Below are 18,218 nucleotides of genomic sequence, written 5' to 3' on the forward strand. Positions count from 1 at the left end.
CATTTATCTAAGAAGCTGAGGGAAGAGAAGGGAGGCCTTTCCTCCACTGAGCATCCTCAAGTCAGCATCATGAGGGGAGAGGGGACATCTAACTGAAGAGCGAACGAACCCCTTCCTGATGGAGGGGTGCTTGTTTAAAAGATAAAGGGTGGTGGCAGGGGCCAATGGGGGTGCAGGAGTGGGCTTTGCTAGGCAGAGAGCCTCAATCCCCTGAACCCCAGTGGATGTTATCTCCCACATGTCAGGGTCTGTTTTGGCTGGGATTTACGGCTGTGTCGCCCGAGTAAGCCACAGTTTCATAAATTATGGCATGACGGCTAAGTTGAATATAAAGAAAAAGAAATTCCTAGTGGTGGGATTTAAAAGTTGCTTATTTTCCTTTATTCATCTTCTCCTTAATGCTGCCACTTCTCCTTTCCCCCATCCCTCCATTCGTCCTCGCCTTCTTGTCTTTGTTAAAAAACAAGGCATCCACTAAAGAAGTTAGAAGATTTTCTGAATAGCAGCAACAAGTACTCTGCGAGGTCTCAGTGAATTACAAATACCACAACTTTTGAAGGCCACCAGCAATCCTCTTTCAAAAGGAAGGAGTCATCTTAAGCCTTTCCACAGTCTCGGGGTGCGAAATTAAGACATCACAGATGGGGTTAAGTGTCATGAAATCAGAATGGTCTGCTTTCATCTCATCCAGGATACGGGATGTGCATCATTATCATCTGGTATCTTGAATTTCACCCATCTGGCAGCATCACCACAGCAAGCACAGGTGTGATTTCGGTTGTATTTTAACTGAGATAAACACATACATTCGCACTTACCTGGGTATGTGCCAAAAAGGCAAAAAGATGTTGCAATTTTTTCATTAATGAATTGCACCCATTTAGATTTAAGGATAATACATGTCTCCTGAAACTGAAAGAATAAAAATGCAATAATGTATACCGTTGTCAGATTTCTTTCGATTTCAATGAACAAAGTATCAAACAGAAAAGAGGTCTGACCGACTGAATTATGGTCCCCGTAGCCTTGTTAAGAGTCAAGCAAAATGGAGTTTGGAAAAGTGATTTTCAAATCAAATGAGAGAATAGTTAAGGATACTAAAATTGATTTGTACGTTAAACAATCCCCCTCCAGTCCCCAGCTGCACTCAGAACATGAGTCCCCCAGCGCCTTCTCTCCTTTCAGAGTTTGGAAGAAAAACGGGCAGCAACAGGGGGTGCAGGAACCTAGCCTGGCACTGCCTTCGCCTCTCCACTGTTCCCTCCAGGTCAAGATTGAACACCCTAGCTCTCTTTGGGTTTTTCGGGTCCAGGGCAGTCACCCAGAAGGTTTCTGTTCCTGAACGCTGGAGAAGGAGAGTTCGCTTCAAGGCTGGGGTACCTTACTTCCGAAGAAGTGAAGGCCAGTGATCTCAGTGGAAGTCTGGGCCTTGGGAGTTCTGGGATATTTCCTTGTGACTTTAGGGATGTAAATCTTCTTCAACTCCATCAGATTGTAAAGAAACCAAGTAATTCTATGAAATCATTATCAACGAGGGGGAACGGAGCCCACGGAGAGACCTCGGCTTCCAGGCCTTTATCGCTGCCCCCAAAGAACAGAATTGAGTCACAACATGTGGCAGAAGAGGGGAAAGAGTAAAAGTATATCAAGGATCTGGCTTCTACGGTTTCTCTGTGGCTGGGGTGAGTATTCTCTATCCTCAGGGGTCATGCGACACTTCGTAGGTGGATAGATTGCTTAGCGGACTCTGGAGAAAGGCAACATCCTCCTTAGCACTCAGGTATATATGTATAACTATTCTGACCACACAGATTGTAAATAATTTTATGTTTGTCTCTCCTGGTAGAGGGTAAACTCGCCGTGGGCAGGAAAATGTGTCACTTTAGTTCTTCGAAAGCACCTAGGCCTTTGTATTGCACCATATAAGGGCCCAGCAAATGCTCCTACTCCTAGACTGTAGGTGAGCACACTGACATTTTGCATAATTGCATTCATGTTTTATATTTGAAGCATATCAGACGAGCATCTGTCAAAGAATAACGTTTCTCAGTGTGTCACTGAGAAACATTCACCGACTGCCTCACTGTGCTTCGATAAACAGAATTTAATAATAATAATAATGTTGGTATTTGTTAAGCGCTTACTATGTGCCGAGCACTGTTCTAAGCGCTGGGGTAGACATAGGGGAATCAGGATGTCCCACGTGGGGCTCACAGTCTTCATCCCCATTTTACAGATGAGGGAACTGAGGCCCAGAGAAGTGAAGTGACTTGCCCACAGTCACACAGCTGACAAGTGGCAGAGCTGGGATTCGAACTCATGAGCCCTGACTCCAAAGCCCGTGCTCTTTCCACTGAGCCACGCTGAATTTAATCGTAGGTGATTCTGAAATAATGGATCAGTCAAATGTGCGTGACTGCATCACACACCCTTCAGCCGCTTTGCCAAAAGTGATTCGTGCAGAGAAAAATACTCACATCAACTAGATCCCTTTGGAAAACTTTGGAAAACAGAGCTGTTGTTCAAGAGACTTCACGAAGTGGAAAGAGCACAGGGCCACGTGGGTTCTAGTCCCAGCTCTGCCCCTGGCCTATAGTGTGACCGTGGCAAGTCACTTAACCGCTCTGTGCCTCAGTTTCCTCATCTATAAAATGGGGATAAAATACATGATATGGCCCACATGAGACAGGGACTGTGTCTCAGCTGACAACTACGATCCAACCCCAGTGCTCACCATACAGTGAGCATTTAATAAATGCCATAATTATTACTCTGCAGGTGGCAAAATAAGTGCTTGAATTAATCAGTTTCATCTAAGCAACTGTTTTTTAAATTGTTGAATTTATACATATGAGGAAAGACAGAAATTCTCAATTTCAAGAAAGGTTTTTTAATATCCAATCCTCCATTTTTTCTCCTAACAACGCTTCTGTGGATACATCCACCCTTAGACTTTATATATACACATTGATTTACATATTCACTTACTCATTTTCTTCCCGACACTCTTGCTGCTTCTAGTTGTATCTTAAATTGCCGCCCTCTGTTTACGTACAGTTTCTATCTGCCTATTCTCTCCCAACACACAGTAAACTCAAGAGCAGGGACTAGGTCTATTACACTCTCTCAAGCTTCCAAGACAGTGCCTGCGTGTGGTAAGTGTTCAATAAAAGGTACTAAATGAATACCTTAAAATGACCTCATTTCCCTGAGAACATACCTGTCAAATGAGGTACATAGTTATTACAATTTGTATGATATAGTGATGTCTCTTCCACCACCTCATCTTCTTCATTTGCTGTTCACACTATCACCATATCAACTGTAACCACGGGTAGTTATCTTGTAAAACTCTCTTAATAAAGCCGTTTCCAAAAGTATTTGACCTATCTCTTTTGGACTTTGTCTCGTTGCCTGGGATAGCCTGGAGGTAAGACACCCATTTTAATCCCTCCCAAGGCAAAAACATGGTCGCCCTCAACCTAACTGCACCACTTGCCAAGTTCCATACGAAAAGGCTCTGAGAGATAGAGTGCTTAGAAGAGGGACCAGGCCATTTCTACGTTCTGTGAGTTTTGAATACATTGTATGTGCTCAATAAATATTAACAATATTAACATTCTTCGGAAAAAAACCTGCTCCCACCTTGTTGACTCAACTGTTTTTTTTCACGGAAGGAGCTAGTAAAAACTGTTCTGTTGACTAAGGGATAATTCTAAGCAACTATTAAAAATATTTATCTTCTGGGAACAGGCCCTAAAATGATGGCAGTGGTCCAAACTATCACTTGCCACGCATCCTATCACATCCACATGTTCCTATGTGGCAAGTGAACCACTATATGCTGAACACCAAAAAAACAAAATAGGAACTTGACTGTAAAGATGACAAATAGGCTAAATTCTCTAGGGGAATTTATAGAGAAGCAGCGTGGCTCAGTGGAAAGAGCCGGGGCTTGGGGAGCCAGAGGTCATGGGTTCGAATCCCAGCTTGGCCACCTGTCAGCTGACTGTGGGCAAGTCACTTGACTTCTCTGTGCCTCAGTTCCCTCATCTGTAAAATGGGGATGAAGACTCTGAGCCTCACGTGGGACAACCTGATTACCCTGTATCTCCCCCAGCGCTTAGAACAGTGCTCTGCACATAGTAAGGCTTAACAAATACCAACATTATAATAGACCACCTCCACGCCCCCCAAACAACCCAGATCTATAATTTGAAAAAATATATCGCTAAAATGGTCACCTATCCTGGACAGTTTAGTCTTTCATTGGACCAGATGACTTTGTGAAATGAAACCCCACTCTGGGGAGAACAAAGCAAAGGGCAGCGGTAGGTTAAAACCCTTCTCCCATAAATGCAAACACACAAGAAATACTCTGAAATTATACCGATATCCTTTTACAATCATCTTTGTAGTTAAACCTTTTTTTTTTTTTCAGTCAATGAAGTCCCAGCTCAACAATGTTCTTATGTGTTTGTGTTCCTAGACTTGTTTTCTGACCACAATACTGTAGGGACTATAGAAAGCAGTTTCATTAGTCCCTGAATAATACAAAAAATATTCTCTCTCCCTTTGCTGTTAACATAATCTGCAACAGGTTTTCAAAGTTAACAAAAGCCTGAATTAAAAAAAAAATTAAAAAAAGACTTACTCTGTGGCCATAAACAATGCCTGAATTACACTGTTCATATAACATGTATTTCCTAGGTTAATCAGACCAGTTTTCCCAGTTTCAGATTTTCCAGAAAGTCTAGACAAACAAGATGCCAAAGAATTTGATTGAGAAGTCCAGGCACTTTGATTGAGGATCAATTTAATCTTTTCTTCACTGGGTTTGGGAAGATCCTGTGGACAAAAGCAAAACAAAGACAGAGTGTTTAGCAGCATACTTTCTACTGTTAATTGAAAACTAGAACTCACATCAACACCTTCTTGAGTTTAACTCTTTTCCCTGCCATTTTGCAATTTCCCCACTTCAACAGTCCAAAGGGTGTATTTTTTATGATATTTGTTAGGCACTTACCACTCGACAAGCACTGTTCTAAGCACTGGGATAGGTACAACTTAGTCAAGACGAATACAGTTCCCTGACCCACATGGGGTTCCACGTCTATGTAGGAAGGACAACAGGCAGAGAAGTTAAATGACTTGCCCAAGGTCACCCGACAGGCAAGTAACAGAGCTGGGATTAAAACCAAGATCCTCGGTCTCCCAGGCCCATGCCTTATCCACTGGGCCACACTGCACCCAAAGGATATGACTTCTATCTGGTTTTGCAATTACTCAATACAATCCTTTGGCCACTCAAATGATCAGAATGAACAAAGCCAAAATTAATTTCTCTTAGAGGCACATTATGTCAGCTTGAATGATACTGCAGAATCAGGAATCACCTCTGAACATTTATTCTTTGTATGTTAGAAAAGTAACTACCTCAATGTAAATCAGGCAACCACAGTGGTGCAAATTAGTCAGAAAAATGAAGGAGTTAAATTTGTATGTCACATCAAAATAGAACAATGAGAACAAAGATAAAACATGCTTCAAGTCATTATACACCTTTTCTCAAAGAACTTTGTAAATATTTGTATCAAAATGCAATTTTTCTTAGTTATCCAAGGACAGACTGCTTTCCCAGCTGGCACCAAGAATCTGGAAAGATATGGGATTTCCTTTTTCTTTTCAAAGTTTTAGAACTTTGCTTCTGAGAAGCAGTGTGGCCTAGAGGAGAGCGTAGGACCTGGGAGTCGGGACTTGGATTCTATTCCCAGCTCTGCCACTCGCCTGTGTGACCTTGGGCAAGTCGCTTAACTTCTCTGTCCTGCAACTTCTTCATCTGTAAAATGGGAATGAAATACTGTTAGCCCTCCTGTTTAGGCTGCGTCCGACCTGGTTAGATTGTTTTTATCCCAGTGTTTAGTCCAGTGGTTGCCACATAGTAAGCACTCAAATATCACTATTATGAGCTTAGCTGGGAAAATGAGTGAACAACCTTTTCTGACGATTTGGATTCTCCACTGAAATATTATATTTGGTAGGTACTATAGGTTTCTGCAAATAGCAGTCCCGATGTTTTTATGTTACCATTGCCTCAATTACTGTAGCTCCTTGTGGGCAGGAATAATTGTTCTCTCCCAAGCGTTTAGTACGGTGCTCCACACACACATTAAGTTAGCACTCGAAACAATCCAATATTTTTCAGATGCATAAGAAATAAAGACATGGCAACTGGGGAGGGGGGGAGGGAAGAGTCGAGAGGACAAACTTGGGGAGCCACGTTCCTGACTGAAAAAAGCATAAGAAAGGGGTGTCTGCAACGTGTTACCCTTCAAGGTGACAGCAGATTGCCCGACATAGAGGTAATTTGAGAAGAGGGTCACACACACAAGATATTTAAAATTTGATCCCATGGTGGTAACAGGTGAAGAAACAGGAATATAGAAATCAATAAAAAGCAATTAACCAGACTATGAGATAAGCCCAAGTATTCTAAGTGACGTTATTTGTCTGGTGCACTGCTCTCCAGTGTGTCACCAATCCGCAAAAAGAGATTCTTCGCCGACCTTCCTCCTTTCTTCACTCCTCTTTGTCTTAGTTCCCTCAACGACAAAATGGGGATCAACGCTTACACGCCCTCCTACTTAGCCTGTAAGCCTCATGTGGGACCTAATTACCCACCCCAGTGCTTAGTAGATAGTAAGCGCTTAAATACCACAATTTTAGAATGGACCATATTTATAGTAAGAAGCTAGAAGCGTACTTTTCTATTTCCCTTTTGCAGCAGAACACAAAAGGAAAACCACCACAGTTCATTAACAGCTGCATGCAGAATTCACAGTACCTTAATAGCCTCCAGAATAGGCTCGTACAGATCTGGAAATCCTGAATAGTGATACATCATACAATGAATTAATTCTGTCAACTGCACTAAGAAGGCAGTACTGGAAGGTAGGCCATCACTTTTGAAAGAGCGAAGCAAGGTGACCACATGAGGAACGATCTGCGGAAAAAAAGGGAAAGAACGACTTTAGTTCGTGCCGATGTTTTCTGGGTATGTCTCAGTCGGCAATAGCCCCATTAGGACTGAATTGCTGAAATTTGGACATTCCTAAAGAGAAAACTTTATACATATGCAGTATAAAGGAGAATGCAACATAAAATTTGGACATTCCTAAAGAGAAAACTATAGTCGTATGCAGTATAAAAGAGAATGCAACAGCAGTTGAGATCACTGCTGCTTTCTTAAAAAATGCTTTATTTGAAGGTGTAAAATATTAGTTCCTATAGTCCCGGATTCTTTCCCCAATTCACATCCTCAAAAGGCAATCTGAGGATTAGTTTAGAGCTCCACCTAGTGAAAATCTCATCTTTACTTTGAAACGGATTAACCGGCATAACTCCCGGCTGGGGCAAACTGGAAAAGTTAAAAGGACGGATAACTGAAAAACGCCTCGGCCGGCCGAGATTAAGAGCTTTTCTCACATTAGGCAGACCGACTGATCAGCTGACATGACGGTATACCGAAGGGGAAGAACTTCCAAGCCTCCCTGTGGAAGCAGAAACATCGTGGCTCTGGCGCCCTGCCCAAAGAGCTCGTACGGCGGCGTGCCCGAAGCGAAGGACTTTTGGACAACCCCGTCCACCACCCGAGCCCCGTTCGATGGACGCTGTGATCCGCCCGTCAAAGTTCTGGCTGGGTCAGTAGCACTTAAACTGTGCAGCATCAAATGCATGGTTCATCCTCATTATGGATGCACCACACCTGGTTAACAGAATACACTATATCTACTTGACGGTAAATTCTACTTATCCTCAGTGTGGACAGTCACAAGCAGTAATGGGCGCAGGAATACTGCCCCGACAACTTATCTCCCCCAAGGGTGGTGAATGATATCCAGTGGCGGAAGTGCCCATTCCTTTGGGTGATGGAGGTGCTCACCCCTAAAAGCAGTCTGAGCTGGTCTTCTGGTCTCACCCCAGCTCTCTGATCACAACTCGGAGTTCCCAATCAGGGCTGAAAAGACCCCAAATTGTGATCTTTCGACTTACTGGCTCTTTGAAGCCGGCCTCACCTCAGCACTAACCCCCACCTAAAATTCCCACCCATTTTTCAGAGGGTAATTTCAGCCAATGCAGTTTATATATGTATGTGGTAGGTAATCTGTTCAAAATTACCTTAGTTGAAGGGAGGCAAAAATTGGGAATGGCTGGAAATTGGACCTGCCTAGTATTTTGGATGGTCTAGACTGCACTCCTGGATAGGAGGACCCCGATCCAAGGCTAACCAAACCATCAAACTTAAGTAATCCTCCTTCCTGGATGACTGTTCCACTGTCTTTTTTTTAAAAATGGCACTTAAGTGCTTACTATGTGCCAAAGACTGTATTAAGCGAGGGGGTAGATACAAGATAATCGGGTTGGTCGCTGACCCTGTCCCACATGGGGCTCACAATCTCAATTCCCATTTTACAGATGAAGTAACCGATGCACAGAGAACTTAAGTGACTTGCCCAAGGTCAAACAGCAGACAAGTGTCTTGCAAATGACCGAAGCATGGAGGATGTACCGTAACATGGATTTGAAAACCCGGAGTATAATCATCGGTCTTCAAAGTCTTCCTTCCGAAATAATGGTGGATACACGATTTGGTGGAATGTGAAAAGGAGAAAATCTGATGTGATTGCAATAACTTAAAAGATCTTTATAGTCCGGACTTTACAAACAGCACAGCATATGGACACCCCTATAGGAAAAGGAACAGAATACATCTGCCAGCCATTCTCTTTGCACCAGTAGCAATTTTTTTGATGGGACTGTCCGTTGTTTTTCAAAATGATAAATATGTTGATTACTGGGGAAAATTGATGTTACTGTCTATACGAGATGTTGCTGAATATAACAAATGAGCTTACGATCTTTTAAATGACAACTGAAAAATATGGTATTAAGCATAAAGGCAAGATAATTTTCTATTTTATTACTAGGAAGTGTGAATTAAAATTAAACATCATTTAAAAAGGAGATGCTAAATTATTTTCTAGTGCAAATTACAGCTACACAACACCTTTGAGTGAGAGTTAAATAACTGTACTTCTCCTAGGTTTAGATGAAACAGAAAAAAATGAAGTACAAAAGTTTCTTGCTTTCTGAGCCTTCAGGGCTGTCTACTAATGGGAAGTACTACCATAGCAAAAAGTAGGATCAAAAGATATGAATAGCGTTAAAAATGGAAGAGAATGAGTGGTTGAAGTGATGTTGGCTTTGAATGCCAGCTTCATATTAGGCATATTCAGCAGTTAAATTCCGGCCTCATGAGAATTACGGGACCAGAAAGCATAAGTTTAATGGCCTGCATTTGACCGTTGTGCCTTTATTATAATTCTATATTTTCCTACACTCCCAAATACTTTCTGAAACCTTTTGGATTGTCTATGTTGGGAAAATCCAGATGACATATAAAAATGACATTTCTTGGATACATAACATCACCAGTGTGGTGACAAAATGCATCTCAAGAGGTCAGCCAAACCACTCACCTGCATCCAGGCAAGACAACATAAAAACTATTGTAAACATGTATTTATCCTAGTTGTATATCTTCTAAAGAAAGATTCCAGAACTCGGTTCCATAATTCTCATTGTCCCTTTTTCTTTAAATCAAACCTAAAAGCTTTATGTTATTAATTCAAATCCATTTCCATTTACTTTTTTCCTCAATGATGGCTGGACACCATTACAGTCACATATCTGAAGATTTAAATTGCACACCAAGCTTCTCTTTTTCAGGTTAAAACTCCATCTTTTTAAACCTCTTGGTGAATTATTTACAGTTTGGTTTACAATTTGAAAGTTGGTTTACAAATTTCTCTCCATTATCAGTCAATGACATTTACTGAGCCCATACTGTATGCAGAGCACTGCAGTAGGGAGAACAATAGAATTAGTAGACATGATTCCTTCCTTAATGAGTTTTCATCCTAAAGGGAAGAAGGATGCTAAAGTAAATCACACTTAAGAAGTAACAGGACATAAAGATTTGTAATAAAGTGCTCTGGGGGAGGGGGTGATAGGCCTACTCAGCTGCTTAGGCACCATGAAAATGCTGAAGCGGTTAGTAGTGGAGAGAAGAGAATAAGCAGGGAAGACCTCCTGGAGGGCATGGGGGTTTCAGAAGACTTTTTAAATGGTACTTAAGTGATGATAATATACATTAAGCTCTTACTCTGTGCCAGGCACTGTACTAAGCCCTAGGATGGATACAAGCAAATGGGATTGGACATGGTCCCTGCCCCCCATGGGGCTCACGGCCTCAATCTCCATTTTATAATGAGGTAAGAGACACAGAGAAGTGAGATGACTTGCCCAAAGTCATTCATTCATTCATGATGTGAGAAGTAGGAGGGAGAGACCTAATACCATGCCTTGAATCCAGTGGTCAAGAAAATCGAGAAACTCCACTTGAAGTGGGGCGGAAAAGGCAACGAATCGAGGCTTTTGACGACTTGGAAACATGCAGAACGACATTTTAGAAAAATGATTTGGCAACAGAGTGAAGCATGAACTGGGAGTGACGGGAGGTACAGGGAGATGACAAAGCATAAGGAAAGGAGTCATCAGAGAGGGTGTTTCAAGATGGCAGAGGAGTGAAGAAGAGCTGGAGCAAAGGTTCTCATCAGGTATGAAGGAAAAGCGCTGAAGGTGCAAATGAAGGGTATAGATTTTGAAAGCAAGTAGATCTCATGAGATGGCCTGGAAGAATGAGTAAATGGGAGGGGCTAGAAGATGTCCCTAGTAAATCCCTTCAGTACAGTCTAGCTGTTTCTGAACTTACTGTGAGTATTTACTCCATTGGGCCATCTAACAATAACTGAACACAGACTTCATAAGAAGAGTCAGGGCCACGTGAAAACTACGGCAGAAGGGTACTTTACCAAGTTCTAAAACTCCGGAAATTCCTTTTTTAATTCATTCTTATGTCTATAGGCAAGGGGGTCATTATATCTACTGGCCAGCCTGATCCAAGGTGAATCAAGGTCATTATGCTATCGGGAATAGTAGAACGGAAAGCTTCAAGTCAAGCTAAATCGCATATACTGTCACGAACTGATTTTCCAGATTTATCACATAATTTAACATTGTCCATCTCTCTGTTCTTCCTAAAGCCAACCTGGCTCCTAGGAACCTTGGAGAGTCTTAATGTTGGCAGGTCCATTCTTCAATTGCTTATTCTCAGCCATATCCAAATATTGAAGAGAAGATGACTGGTCAAATTTTCAGGGTCATTATGTAAGAGATGTGCTTGATCATCACTATGAGTTATGGCCTTGGAGTTATTCCATCTCGAGAGTGCTTAAGGACTCACAGGAAAAAAAAAAAACCAAATCAAAACCCTATAGCCGAGTTTTCTCTGTCCACTGGGCTTCCTTTCATATTTTGACATCACTACAGTAAACTATATACTTTAGCCTTACCTTGACTGACATGTTCTACGGTGATTATCCTTTAAATTCTACCCAGAAACTACTTCCAGACTTAAAAAAATCACATACCAAGGCTTCATCATCTGGACAGGCTAAGTACAGCATGCTCAGTGATTCGAAAGGATCGTGACTCGCTGGATCGCGGGATATTTTCCCATATTCTTACATGTTATAAATGAGAAATCCTGTCTGGAAAAATATGACATTCCTTCACCTGCTATATACTGTAATGCTAAACAAAACCTAACTTGGTTACTCTTTGTTAAAATCATTATTTTTGTTTGGTTTTTTTTCATATTTCTTAAGTGCTTACTATGTGCCAGGCACTATAGGTTGGACACAGTCCATGCCGCACATGGGACTCCGAGTCTTAATCCTTTAGACTGAAAGCTCAATTGAAGGCGGGGAATGTATCTACCAACTCTGTTATACTCTCCCAAGGGCTTAGTACGGTGTTCTGCACGGTTAGTGCTCAGTAAATACGATTAATCTCCACTTTTCAGATGAGGTAACGGGCACAGAAGTGACTTGCACAAGGTCACCCAGCAAACAAGTGGCAGAGTCGGAATTAGAATTTAGGTCCTCTCACATGAGCTCCCGCTACTTCTCAACTGAAACATCTCATCTACTCAAAGAGGAGTTGTAACATGCTTGGGAATCTTTGCAGGCGGCTGCAGTGAATAATTTGTCCGCTTCAGGGAGGAAAGGAGCTTGTAGCAAGCCGACTCCATCTGAACACCCCTAAGCATCGCTGAACTTCTCATTAGGGTCTTCTCTAAACATACTTCTGAGAGAATTCCCGCTTGTGGAAGATGAATGCAAGACTTTCTAATCTTAGAATTTTAGCTGGTGGTAGAGAAACAGTAAATATCTATTTCAGCATCTTATAATGATACATCGGAGGGTCAAATGTGAATGAGGTCCCTTGTCCGACAACTGTTCTTCCAAATGAGATCAATGGGATTGATTGAGCGCTTGCTGCGTGCAAAGCACTGTACTGAACACATGGGAGAGTACAATACAATAGAAGTGGTAAACAGGATCCCTGCCTACAAGGAGTTTACGCAGTATGGACACCTGCGTCATCCACTTCTAAATCAAGCCGGTTGGCTGGCAGTTAAAACAGCTTCAGCGTGGCTCAGAGGACAGAGCCCAGGCTTGGGAGTGAGAGGTCGTGGGTTCGAATCCCGGCTCTGCCACTTGTCAGCTGTGTGACTGTGGGCAAGTCACTTCACTTCTCTGTGTCTCAGTGACCTCATCTGTAAAATGGGGATGAAAACTGTGGGCCCCACAGGGGACAACCTGATTACCCTGTATCTGCCCCAGCGTTTAGAACAGTGCTCTGCACACAGTAAGCGCTTAACATATACCAACATTATTAGCTTCCTGGGTTATTTGCTCAGGAGTCTACTCAACACCTTGAAAATATGAAAGACTGAGGGCAGAGCTGGTTGGCTATTTGCAAACCAGGAGGGGAGGAGACACTGAGATAATTATTTACCTGTAGTGCTCAGTCAGAACAATACGAGCATCAAACAATACCTGAGACAAGTCTTTAAGTACCACCAGCTGCATCCTTAGGCTCTAAGCACTGAGGGGTAGCTATAACACGAGCTACGCCTCTATCTGCCTCATGAGATCCCCCCCAAACCCCTATTAAACGAGTCCTCGTTGTTTTGGATTCTGCTTAATCCTGGAGAGAAGTCTTTTTTCCCCTCAAATGATCTCACACAGTTTTAATCACTGTGCCTCTGCCGTTTGTTTTCAATATTACGTCCCCTTGATTCTATTTATTGCTATTAAGTTGTCTTGTTTTTGTCCGTCTCCCCCGATTAGACTGTGAGCCCGTCGATGGGCAGGGGATTGTCTCTATCTGCTGCCGAATTGTACATTCCAAGTGCTTAGTACAGTGCTCTGCACATAGTAAGCGCTCAATAAATACTAGTGAATGAATCAATTTGAACCTCCCCTTTAAGAGGCATGTGCTTGAACCACACTTTAACAAAGGGGTTAAAAGGCTACTTTTGTAATAGATGGTAACAGGTCTCCTTTAAGAGGTGCTGTGGACTAAAGTTTTGCTAATAATAATAATAATAATGTTGGTATTTGTTAAGCGCTTACTATGTGCCGAGCACTGTTCTAAGCGCTGGGGTAGACATAGGGGAATCAGGTTGTCCCACGTGGGGCTCACAGTCTTAATCCCCATTTTACAGATGAGGGAACTGAGGCACAGAGAAATTAAGTGACTTGCCCACAGTCACACAGCCGACAAGTGGCAGAGCTGGGATTCGAACTCATGAGCCCTGACTCCAAAGCCCGTGCTCTTTCCACTGCGCCACGCTGCTTCTCAACTAAAACTGACAGTTATACGTGAAGACATTCAGATTGAAGTCACAGAGAAAATGAGACATTCAATAAGAACACTGTACTCTATTTTTCGCTGGCGGTCACGCATTTGACATACTGGACTTGAGGGCCTCGGCATTGTGACTAAAATGGCTATTTACTATACAACTGTACTTTGGAATTTATAGACTCAAACCAATGTTTCTTCTCTCCTTGGTTTCCGTGACCTCAGGCAAATTAATAGTTTTAAAATCAGAGCTCCTCAGGTTCTTTAGCACGCCGGCACATTGATTTCAAGCGGCTTCCCGAAAGGGTGGCTCAGTGAAATTCAGAGAACAAAACCAGCTTCGTACGAATTCATTTTTAAAAAACCCAACCAAACAGATGAGTGCTTGCTGAGCCTTTCAGAGGGGCTTCAAGGCAATCTCCCTGCCCCGAGCAGGACTTTTACAAGGAAAAATGATCTCATAGGCATATTTCACAACTCAGAGCACTCGCTCTTTTTCACAGTCCTAGATCCGGCCGAATCCTACATTAAATAGAGAAGTGTATTCCCTTACAGAATTAGGATTAAGTTACGGCATATTTTACATTTACAACGGGACCCTCTCTCCGTGAACCATGATATCCGAGTATAAAAATCACAGCATGGAATAATCCTAGGGGACGATTCACATCATAAAAGCTCTTCAAACCTTCCCAACAACTTGAGAAATTGATTTTTCAAAACAAAGACTGGATCTCTACACCACATAAAATAAAAGCTTAACCAGTCTTCCAAAACTGACATCGCAAGCATTAGGTGGAGGGAAAAAAAAAAGCTATCCCGAGCAAAAAGCAGTTCTAGAGCTCATGATTATCTGCAGGGCACCAAACTTCCAAGTGATTACTTTATTCAAAATATTGAATATAAAATCAGAGGGTCTTGGTGTTCATCCCTCCTGGGGCACCACGAAATAAAAAACAGGTAAAAGAATTTTCCTGCCAAAAAGCTTGCTAAAAACCAAAAAAGTTGACTAGAAGAAGAATCTTTTAAAGGACGTTGCAGAATCCTGTCTATGGAGATCCTAAAGTTATGATTAATTGTCATTTGTTAAAAATGATTGACGTGTGGTCCCTTTTAGTCTTCCAATTTTCAGTAAACAAGCTCTGACAGCTTCAGAGAAATGTAGATTTACTGCTATAAGCCTCCTAAACCACTCAACAGTATATTAATACCTTCAATAATAAACATCATTTATTCATAAATATTAAGTCTTCCTCCATATGTTCTTAGCTACTGTGACCTACCAGTCTTTTCCCCCTATCAGATTCAAGTTCAGTTTTTAGCCATTAACACTTTGTACATTTAAGATTTGGTTTTAAGGTCTTCTAAAACACAAATTGAAGTCAACTCATTAAAAATGGGTATTTTCAGTATTCCCTAATTTGGGAGTGCAGCTAACATCTCATCCTTCCCAGAAAAAACAAACTTTAAAAACAGATTTAATGACAAAAAGCAAATACTTTTGAGGGCCAAAAATAAAATGACCTGCATCCAGAGATGGCCGAGAGTTTAGGCTTCAAACAACAAAAGGTATGACTTCATACTAAAGCAGAAAAGTTATTTCCACTTAAAGACACCGAGATAAACTTACCAAGTGGAAAGCCTCTGGAGAATGCTGAAAACTAAGCAACATGTGGGAAAGAACGGCAAGAGCACCAGGTCTCACGAGAGGAAACCAAAGTCGATTAAAAACCTTTAAAACAAAAATAAAAGTATCTTAGCATTGAGCAAACGAAGCGGGAACAAATCTTGATACTCCTTAAGTGACCCAAATCTTTAAATTCTTTATCTACACTGACAGAAGGCTTCAGAAAAAAGGTCATATTCACAAAGCAAATCTTCTAAGCAGCGTGGCTTGGGGGTCAGAGGTCGGGGGTTCTAATCCCAGCTCCGCCACTTGTCAGCTGTGACTATGGGCAAGTCACTTCACTTCTCCGTGCCTCAGTGACCTCATCTGCTAAATGGGGATGAAGACTGTGAGCCCCACGTGGGCCAACCTGATCACCACGTATCCCCTCCAGCGCTTAGAACAGTGCTTTGCACATAGTAAGCACTTAACAAATGCCATCATCATTATTATTCTAAGTGGTTGTCCACAGTTTCAAAGATATTTTGAAACCGTACAGGACAAAATAATCCATCAAGCCCCACGGCACATATACAAACACCCAAATTCTTTTAATGTCTGCCTCCCCCTCTCGACTACAAGCTCCTTGTGGGCAGGAAACATCCACTCATTCAACCCCATATATTGAGTGCTTACTGTCTGCAAAGCACTGTACTAGGTGCTTGGGAGAGTACAAGAGACACATTCCCTGCCCACACTGAACTCCCAGTCTACCAACTCTGTGGTACTGGACTCTCCCTAGGGCTCAGTACAGTGCTCTCTGCACTCAGTAAGTGCTCAATAAATACCACCGAGTGACCAAAGTTTCGCACCACTTACCAGTTCGATTTTCAGCAACGTGACATCTATCAGAATAGTAAACTTTTGGACTGCTGCCAGGCCTTTTAGTAGTGCAATCACCCATGTCTCCACATGTTGCGCCAAGGGCCAAGAGAGCCAGTCAATCATTCTGAAAGATGAAAGAAAAACAAAAAAACAAACCAGAAAACCCTCATGAAAACACATCTTCCTCATATCAGCATGACTTTTAGGATCCCGGTTCATTTATTTGGCCTCTTGCTACAAAGGAATGTGTGAAGTTGTAGACGTTAAACTCCGTGGGGGCAGCGATTGAGGCCACCAATTCTACTGGATTGTACTTTCCTAAGTGCTTAGTACAGTGCTCTGCAGACAGTAAGTGCTCAATAAATACCACTGATTGAATAAGACTGGATAATATCTATACCCAGTTCTCCAATAACTCCAGAGTCGCATTTTTGGGAAATTTTGAGTTAAGGAAGACTCACGCTTGTAGCACTCACCTGGCGCGATGTCTCATGTATTTCTTTTTTTAAACATGGCTGAAGAAGTCAGAGAGCTCCCCTCGGTTCTCTAACTGCTTTCTAGCCAAAATGCTGTGGGAGACCACTTGCTGTGGCATAAGTGAAGCAGCGTGGCTCAGTGGCAAGAGCCCGGGCTTGGGAGTCAGAGGTCATGGGTTCAAATCCCGGCTCTGGCACTTGTCAGCTGGGTGACTGTGGGCAAGTCACTTCACTTCTCTGGGCCTCAGTTCCCTCATCTGTCAAATGGGGGTGAAGACTGTGAGCCTCACGTGGGACAACCCGATTACCCTGTATCTCCCCCAGCGCTTAGAACAGTGCTCTGCACATAGTAAGCGCTTAACAAATACCAACATTATTATTATAACTGAATGCATATGCTTCTGAGATTTATCAGTGCTTACGTGAAATGCAGAAGGAGCTTCAGGACCTCATTCTCTTCTGCTTAATTCTTCAATTAAAACCACTTGATTACCCTGCAACATTTTTCTTGGTGAAAATCTACTTCGTTTTTTCAAATTGACAAATGAAATGACCAAGTGTATATTAAAAATAGGCTCAGCCAATTATATGAAGGGCTTTGAGAGTAGTGTCTCATTTTTGCTCCGAACAATCCAATTAAAACCAATATTGCCTGGCTGAAACATGCACAGAGATAAGGCACCTATGAGGCAATTTTTTCTCCGGCTTGTCACCTATCAATTCTGCTCTGATCTTTAGGGATAGCTCGCTGAGGGAAGGGAATGTGTCTACCAACTCCGCTGTCCTGTACCCTCCCAAGTGCTCAGTCCAGTGCTCTGCACACAGTAAGTACTCAGTAAATACCACCGATGATCCCAGTTGTAACATCTCACCGCCTGTGGCCGGCATGGCGAAGTGGACAGGGCATGGGCCTGGGAGTTAGAGGTTCACGGGTTCTAAACCCAGCTCCACCTCTCGTCTGCCGTGTGACCTCGGGCAAGTCACTTCACTTCTCTGGGCCCCAGTGAACTCATCTGTAAAATGGGGATTGAGACCTAGTTCCACGTGGGCGAGGGACTGCGTCCAACCCGATTTTGTATCCACTCCAGTGCTCAGTACAGTACCTGGCACATAGTAAACGCTTAATAACCACCACAATTACTCAACACTCATTCAAGAATTTAAACAAACTCTTCTTTGAACTTGCTATGTTTGGCCTGCATCGTTTCCTGTGGCACGGAATTCAAAATGTTTATCCCATTTTTTACTTCAGTTTAAGTGTTTCACACGACATGCTACAAATCACTTCACAGCAGTCAAATTATTATTATTATTTTTTTTTGCCCCAGGATGACACATTTCCGGTTAAAACTTTTCAGGTAATTTTTGGTTTCGTCAGCCACGTTTTAAAAGTGTATCGAGCCTAAGAATGCAAG

The 18,218-nt window shown here is 42.3% G+C and overlaps 1 protein-coding gene across 3 annotated transcripts in view; it reads right to left on the reverse strand.

Annotated features, from left to right (window-relative positions):
* The window catches only part of USP38 (ubiquitin specific peptidase 38), a 42,250-nt gene that overhangs the window by 11,987 nt on the left and 12,045 nt on the right, over positions 1–18,218 (reverse strand). For 2 of the 3 annotated variants that reach the window (XM_029076647.2, XM_029076648.2), the window contains exons 3-7: positions 16,322–16,451; positions 15,467–15,568; positions 6,845–7,003; positions 4,655–4,848; positions 819–912 (exon numbers count right to left, since the gene is read on the reverse strand). In XM_029076647.2, the coding sequence (XP_028932480.1) occupies positions 819–912; positions 4,655–4,848; positions 6,845–7,003; positions 15,467–15,568; positions 16,322–16,451 (679 nt within the window). Of the gene's footprint in view, positions 1–818; positions 913–4,654; positions 4,849–6,844; positions 7,004–11,552; positions 11,631–15,466; positions 15,569–16,321; positions 16,452–18,218 lie in introns of those variants that run through there. The other variant, XM_007668428.4, reaches the window with a different exon arrangement.

Source organism: Ornithorhynchus anatinus, chromosome 12 (assembly GCF_004115215.2).
Source record: "Ornithorhynchus anatinus isolate Pmale09 chromosome 12, mOrnAna1.pri.v4, whole genome shotgun sequence".
Classification (NCBI taxonomy): domain Eukaryota; kingdom Metazoa; phylum Chordata; class Mammalia; order Monotremata; family Ornithorhynchidae; genus Ornithorhynchus; species Ornithorhynchus anatinus.